The sequence below is a fragment of the Trichosurus vulpecula genome, chromosome 9 (assembly GCF_011100635.1).
Source record: "Trichosurus vulpecula isolate mTriVul1 chromosome 9, mTriVul1.pri, whole genome shotgun sequence".
In the NCBI taxonomy this organism is placed as follows: domain Eukaryota; kingdom Metazoa; phylum Chordata; class Mammalia; order Diprotodontia; family Phalangeridae; genus Trichosurus; species Trichosurus vulpecula.
The window spans coordinates 112,816,302-112,823,903 of NC_050581.1; the positions used below are offsets into that span (position 1 = coordinate 112,816,302).

General features: G+C 45.6%; 1 protein-coding gene across 1 annotated transcript; it reads right to left on the minus strand.

The window, feature by feature from the left end:
* Positions 1-2,773: 2,773 nt before the first annotated feature.
* On the minus strand, positions 2,774-6,156 carry LOC118832209 (cathelicidin-related peptide Bf-CRAMP-like). The gene is made up of 4 exons (XM_036739610.1): positions 5,971-6,156; positions 5,005-5,112; positions 3,406-3,489; positions 2,774-2,872 (listed from the first exon to the last, which is right to left on the minus strand). The coding sequence occupies exons 1-4, from the start codon at positions 6,154-6,156 to the stop codon at positions 2,774-2,776; spliced, it is 477 nt and encodes a 158-aa protein (XP_036595505.1).
* Between the last annotated feature and the right edge of the window lie 1,446 nt (positions 6,157-7,602).

Sequence of the window (7,602 nt, forward strand, 5' to 3'; positions counted from 1 at the left end):
CCATGCCCAAAATTACACAAAGTTATAAAGTACAGAATAAACTTGCCCTTTAAAAATTTAAAAACCGAAAAGTGTTCATGATGAGAAGGTAAGTTGTAGTCATAAAACCTGCAGGATGTTTGGTGGTTATCCCTGTAAAAAAAAATAGAGGTCCACCTTCTTCATTATATCAGAACTTCAAGAAAGTAAAGTTACAGTTTCTTGTTAAGTATGGAGTATCCTCTTTTTAATCTGCATAAGAAAAATGGATGCCTTCTGCATTGAATCCATGTAGCAATCTAATGACGTCATCTATGTCCATGGAATGGGCCCATTTAAGAGTCTTTTTATTTTTATTGTAGCTTTCAGGAGGTCTGACTATTCTTATATTTTCTCTTCTTCATTCGTTCTCCAGGTCTTTTGTTTTTCTTACGAGATTTTTCACATTCTCTTCTATTTGTTCATTCTTTATTTTTTTTTCACTATTTCTTAGACTTTTATGAGTTATCTGGCTTCCCCTTTGCTCAATTCAAATTTTCAAGGAGTCATTTTCTTCCTTAAGATTCTGGATCTCCTTTTCTAATTGGTTGACTTTCTTTTCATAATCATCTTGGTTTTTTTTTTTGGATTGTTCTTACTTTAAAAAAATTTTCCTCAATGTCTCTCATTTGAGTATTTTTTTTTGGAGGTAGGAGGCAGGGCAATTGGGGTTATGTGGCTTGCCCAAGGTCACACAGCTAGTAAGTGTGTCAAGGGTCCGAGACTGGATTTGAACTCAGGTCCTCCTGACTCCAAGCCTGTGCTCCACTCACTGCACCACCTAGTTGCCCTTCATTTGATTTTTAAAGTCTTTTTAAAGTTCTTCTATGAATTCTTTTTGGGCAGGTGACCATTTGGTGTTGCTCTTTGGGGCAGGAGAGGCTTTTTAGCTTCAGTATCCTCTTCTGAAGATGAACCCCGGTCTTCTCTATTCCCTTTTTTATGGTTGGATTTTTCTCCTTGGTCTGCTCAATTTTAAAAAAAAATTATAGCAGCTTATTTTTTTGTAATCAATTCTAGTCCTGGGGTACGGGGGATGGTGCCTCTGGCCTCAGATCCTCCTTCGGTTCTCCTTTCTGCCTAGAACAGAAACCAAGACCTTCAGACTTCTGAAAGTGCCCACAGCCAGCAGCATCCTGCCCCATTGCTTCTGTACTCACCAGGCAGGCATGTGGCTGGTTGCATCCTACGCAGGGCCGCATCTCTGCAGCACAGCTTGGTCAGGCCTTCCTTATCAGCAGAGGTTCCCTCAGTCTTCCCCAGATCAGACACCCAACTCTCCTCACTGTCCTGGAGGTGAAAGTTCCTGTGGCTGGGACTGAGGCCACCTCCCAACCCATCAGGACCCCAGCCTTGCCACTTGCCATTTCAGAGAAACTAGCCTGGAGGTGTTTACTCTTCACAGGGACTAAACCTTTGGATCTTCTCTGGTTGTCCCAGGGGGACCACTGTTCTGCCCTACCTCTTCTTTATTTTTAACTTCTCTGTGTTCACCCTGAAGTGCTGGTTTATCTGGTTCGTGGGGGAAATCTGGAGAGCTTGGAATTTTCTGACCTGCTCTGCCATCTTCAGATGAATATGCTTTTCACATTGCCTCTGCACACCTTTATATCATTGTGTCTCCCCTAGCCCTGTGACAACTCAAAATCTCTGAGGAGGTCATTTGGAACTTCTGCCATTCAATTCTTTGGGTTTTCATGTGTCTTGTCTGTTGTAATCATTCCTCCCTTCCTAGGCAACCCTGCAAAAATGCCCACCCAATTGGGGCCAGAAATAAAGTGACTACATTTAGAAAAGTTTATTTTCTATAAGAACTATCATATTTTATGTGCAAATCGATAAATTTATATGAATGCACATATATATCATATGCAGATAAACATATATGGATACATACATATGCAATGTTTATGTGCCTATGTGTGTAGGGTTGTTGCAGATTTTCTATATATCCACAAGGGTTGTCTGAATGCAGCTATCTCTGAAATCTTGCCCACCCTTCAAAGAGTGACTTTGATTCCTGCCTAGAAGAGAGAAGAAGGGGCCATGAGGCTAGAGGCTTTGCTCTCTTTAGAGAGGGGTACTATCCTAGAGTCACACCTTATCTATCCCATGCCCCTCCAAATAATGCTAAGCCGGAATAACTTGTTTTTTCTTGGGTTCAAGCCACCCATTAAAGAGGAAGAAGTCTCCCAAGCTTATTTCCAAAGGCTTCACTCCATTCCCACCAAATTCTAGTTACACAAAGACCATCACAAATAATGAACATGAAATAAGCTCTTTTATCCAATCAGATAGCAAACAGAAATCAGAGCAGTGATACAGGTTACAATATACCAGTCAGATTGAATGAGGAGTCCCACTGGGAGTGAGATATCTTAGCTCAACCAAAAGAGAGAGGCTGAAGAAAAATGGCAGAGGCTAAGGCCTTTGGAAGACATTCCCAGCTCCAGATGCATAGCCAATCACAAAAGCTCCACTGAACCACATGACTCAGCAGTCCACAAGCAATAACAATATGTCTAAACACCTCCAAGTCATTTATATCACAAGTCATCAAAACCTCCAGGAAACACGTTCCCCAGGCCCTTTCAACATGGGAAGAAACCTTCTGAGGTGTTTGCCCACGGGCCAGTCCCCATTACTCATATGTGTGCTTTGCTGGGACAGGGAAATGGAAAATAAGATAAATAATGCCAGGGAGGAGGCATATGGTAGCTGTACCAGGCATACAGCAGGTCGCGTTAAGATACATTCACTTGGCCCATTGGGAGTGTCTCCTTATGCCTCCAAAGAGGCGATAAGGGTTGCATGTCCTCCTCTCTAGGCAACGTCTTCTTTTGAAGCGAAGAGGCTACAGAGAAAGGAGACGGTCTAACTCAGACAATGGTACTGGTCAATGCAATGGTGGCTAGGCCTGGATTCTATGCTCATTCTTAAGAATAGCTAGCTTAGGTCATGCTCAATCCCTGGTCTTTGCCCCACCTTCAGGTCTAAGACTCCCAGAGTGCATAGGGACAGCTGGGATGTGGTGGGAGGATACATTTTCTAATTTAAGTTAAAATGCAAACTCTTCTCCAGGGTGAGCCTATCCAGAAGAGGTACAAACCTTGAAGGTGGCCACAAGAGCAGGAAAGCCCATAGCAGCCCCCCATAGCAACCTGGGTATGTCCTGTGGTGGCCCTGCTATGGCCAGCCCTCCCTCAGGTGTCTCTCCTGCTCAAGTGATAGAAGCAATAGGCCAGGGCAGGGAGGGCAGGAGGAATCTCTCTGTACCAGTTCCTCTATCCCCCATCTCGTACTCTACTCCTGTAGCTAACAGGATCAACCTGAAGGATAAAATATGAGAGGGTGGGGCAGAGAGTGAGGGGAGAGCAGAAAGCTCACCTCTGGGTCCACTGGGTCACAGGTGAGGATGATGGCACCAATGTCCTGTCCATTGGATACTGATCCTTGACATTCTTTCATCAGCTGAGAGTGAGACAGAGAGACAGTCACAGACAGACAGACACACAGAGAGAGAGACAGAGAAGAAGAAGAAGAAGAAGAAGAAGAAGAAGATAAAGATGAAGATGAAGATGAAGACAAAGAAAGAGAAGGAGAAACAGAAGGAGGAGAAGGAGAAGGAGAAGGAAGAGAAGGTGGAGAAAGAGAAGGTGGAGAAAGAGAAGGAGAAAGAGAAGGAAGGGAAGGTGGAGAAAGAGAAAGAGAGGGAACAAAGGAGAGAAAGAGAGTGTCAGAAACAATTGTCTTACTGAAAACTCTGCATGGCTTTTAATGAATTCAGGAAAAATTATTTTTATCTATCGTTTTCTTGCAAGTGACCACAAAAGACCTGGTAACCCATAAGGAGGCACCCCAATTGCTGGCTGCACCAGCTTTTTAATTCTCAAACACAAAGTCCCTCTACTGTTCCCCATTGCTGGGATACAACTTCCTGAACTGCCTATTCCATGTTCTTCTCCTAGATGTGGCACTCCTCGCTTGTCATGCATTGCATGTAACTTCAACTTAACTTGCTTCACCGTGAGGGAGTAGCGCTTAATATTAACCAACACCTTAAGCATGGGGTACAAGCTTCTGAGCTTTGACTCCATCAGAAGCCTGGTTCTGATAGGTCACAGGTCTGGTTGGAACGAGTTACATCCTGTGATCTTTCCTACAAGGCTGGGAGTGTGGACCTGTTACTCCTGTGGAAACACAACTCCTTCCTCTATTTCTCACAAGAGCAAAAAGGAAGACATAAAGGGAGGAAACATTGAGAAAAGTCCAATTTGCTCATCTTGTCAGGAACCTTTGTCAGGTGTAGGTCTGTGAGAGCCAGAAGTGCAGTTATGTCCTAATGCCACACTGAGTCTCCTCCAGGGCAAGAGAGCAAGGGAGGAAATAAGCATTTATGAAGTGTTTACCATGTGCCAGGCACTGTGCTAATGCTTTACAAATAGTTCCTTGTTTGACTCTCATTGTAACTCTGGGAGGCAGGTGCTGTTATGATCCCCATTTTATGATTGAGTAAATTCAGGCAAACAGAGGTTAAATGACTTGCCCAAAGTCACACAGCTAATAAGGGTATAAGGCCCCGTCGGAAGTCACATCTTCCTGACTTCAGGCCCAGTATACTCTATCTACTGCACTATTTCCTATCTACTGAACTATGTGCTATGTACTGCACCTCCCAGCTGCTCTGAGACAGTGCTTAAGCTTGGACCCAGGACACCTGGATCTTATTCCTGGCTTCAGAACCAGCAGGCTGTGTCCTTATGTGGAGATCACTTCCTTTGGACCTTTTACTTCTCCATGGGTTAAATGGGCATATACCTGCTATGCTACCTACCTGCAAGGGTTTCAAGGTAAACTGAGATTCTAGGTCACAGAGCCCTGCATTGATGCAAGGCTATATGTCTAGAGGACACATAGACTCCAGTGAGAACTCTCCCACCCCAGCCCTTCTGTCTTCAGGCCCATCCTGACCCACAAATTGCTTACCCCATCTGTTTTAAAATCACACTGGTCCAGGGGGAGCTCCTCAATCACTGGGCACACAGTTTCCTTCAAGGTAAAACTCAGAAGCTTCTGGGTTTGCTCTTGGGAAGGCTGAAAAGACAAGTTAAAGCTACATGGCAGGGGGATGATTAAGGGAAGTGAATAGAGGACCAGGGTCCTGGTCCTGTCCTGAATTCAGAAGGTATCATCACCTCCATTGTCTTCAAGGCATTGGGCCAATGGAAACAAGCATTTCCTATGGAGTGGAAGAGACAACAGAGCCCTGGAAAGAGGGCAGGGGGCCCCCTCTGCCAGTCATTGCTTGTGTGACTTGGAGGAGGTTGCTTCATGACTCTGGGCCTCAGTTTCCTCATCTGCAGGGGACTGATGCCCAGCAGGGCAGGTCTTGTGAGAGTGCGGTGAGGATTTCTTCCATGCTATTGCATCCTTCCTTCCTTCTTAGCCTCCTCCAGTGGCTCCTGCTCTTCCTCCTGCCCTCTATTTATGCTTCTCTCTCAAGGTTCTGTATAGACCCTCTCCTCTTCTCTTTCTATAACCTCTCCATTGGCAATTTCATTTATGCCCCTGGTTTCAATGGTCATTTCTATGGGCATCAATCCCAAATGGACATTTTTATCATGATTTCTCTCCACAACTCCAGTCTGGCCAACAGGCAGCATGGACAACATGAGACAGTGGATAGACTGCAGCACAAGGAGTCAGGAAGACTTGGCTTCCAGCTTCAGACACTTGCTATCTGTGGGAACCTGGGCAAATCCCATCTTCTCTCTGAGTCTGACTTTCCTCATCTCTAAAATGGAAACTAGGATGACTCTAGCTCTTGATCTTCAAAGCTGGCCTTTCCCAATCAAGGCATTACAATGGATTTTAAAGGAAAAGGGAAAGATGAAGAAGAATGAGGTCAGTCTGGGTTTTACCCTAGGGGAAGAGGGCAGAGGGAGCACTCACCTGACCAGATGGAGGAGAGTGGACTTGCCATACCTGGAATGCATTGTCTCTCCCATGTACCTGGTTGTAGAAGTAAATGCCTGCAGAGAGGGCCTTCTCATAGCTTAGGGAGGACTGAGGCCAAACTTGTGCAGGAAGGAGAGCAGCCACACCAGCCAACAGCAGCAGCATCCCGAGTGGCTCCATTCTCCTTCCTCGGGCTCGCTGACCCTCAGCCAGTTCCTTTTATGTCCTCTCTTCTCTGTTCTCTTGTGCAACAGGGGTCCTTTTCCTTGTCCATCGTCTGGGCCTCTCTACCGGATTTCAGTCTGTTGTAGGGGAGGCACAGGGAGGGTATGAAGGAAACTAAGATTGTGAGATACTTTCCTATCCACAGATGTGCTAACATCAGGGCCAAGGGAGGGACCTAGCAGCCTCAGGTCAGTTGGGGAAGGAGCCTGAGTGTTTACCCTCTTTCATGAAAGTTAATGTTTCTCGAGGAGGGAGCCAGACCACACAAATAGCCCCAACTTTGTGTCCATCTCCAGCAACTACTTTGGCCTTTAAGAGAGAGGAGCCATGAGGAAGTGAGGTTGCCTTCCAGGGTGAGGGTCAGGGGACTCAGCACCAAAGCACAGGACCACCCCTGCCACATTTGGCCAGGCCATGTGACCTAAGGGCCCAATGCACAGGGCACTGGGCCTACAGGCAGGGAAACCTGAGTTCAAGTCCACTTGAACTTCAGTTCAAATAACTGTGTGACCCTGGGTAGGTCACTTCACTTCTATTGGCTTCACTTTCCTCGATTGTAAAATGGACAGAATAGCAGCACCTCCCTTGAAGTTCTTTTTGAGGATTAAATGAGATTATTATTGGTGATGTGCTAAGCACAGTGCCCATCACTTATAGGTGCTGTAGAAATATTGCATTCCTTTCCTTCCTCCTGTTTCTCTCATTTCCCCCTCCTCTTGAGCCCCCAGGGTGTTTGGAGGCTGAGGAAAGGCCCTGGGTCAGTAGGAGGCAATAGACATGGCATTATCCTAGGGGCACCAGCAGAGTCCCTCTCACAAGACAATTGGAAGACTCTAGAGAGACTTGCTGCTGTCACTCAAGAAAGTGATGATGCTGTCAGCCATGGAGGAATGAAGAGAGAAGCTCAGCATTGGAAGGAACCTCATTGGCCATCTAGGCAGCTCATTCCCCAAACAAATCCCTACTATACACAGCTGATGAATGGCAATCCAGTCTGTGCCTGAAGACCTTGAGAGAGAAAGAATTATCAGGTAATGGGAAGAGTTGTCCAGGCTGGCTGCCTTGTGAGACAGCCACAAGAAAAAGAAACTCCTACCTGAAAGCTCCATTTTGGTCCAGTTGCTCTTTAAGGGCCAAGCTCTATCGTTTTTGCCCTTAAGTCAATCTGAGACATCTTTTACCGATGTGCGATCCATAGCCTTGCCATGTTCTAGAAGCTCTGGGAAGGTTGTCTTTAACCACAGAGAGTTAAAAATTTTTTTTAAAAATTTCCATCCCAACTGCTCCCCCTTCTTCCATCCCTTCACTACCACATTGAGAAGGCAAGAAATACAATACTCACTATACATATGAAATCATGCCAAACATTTCTAAGACAGGGTTTTGAGTTTACCTAGATCT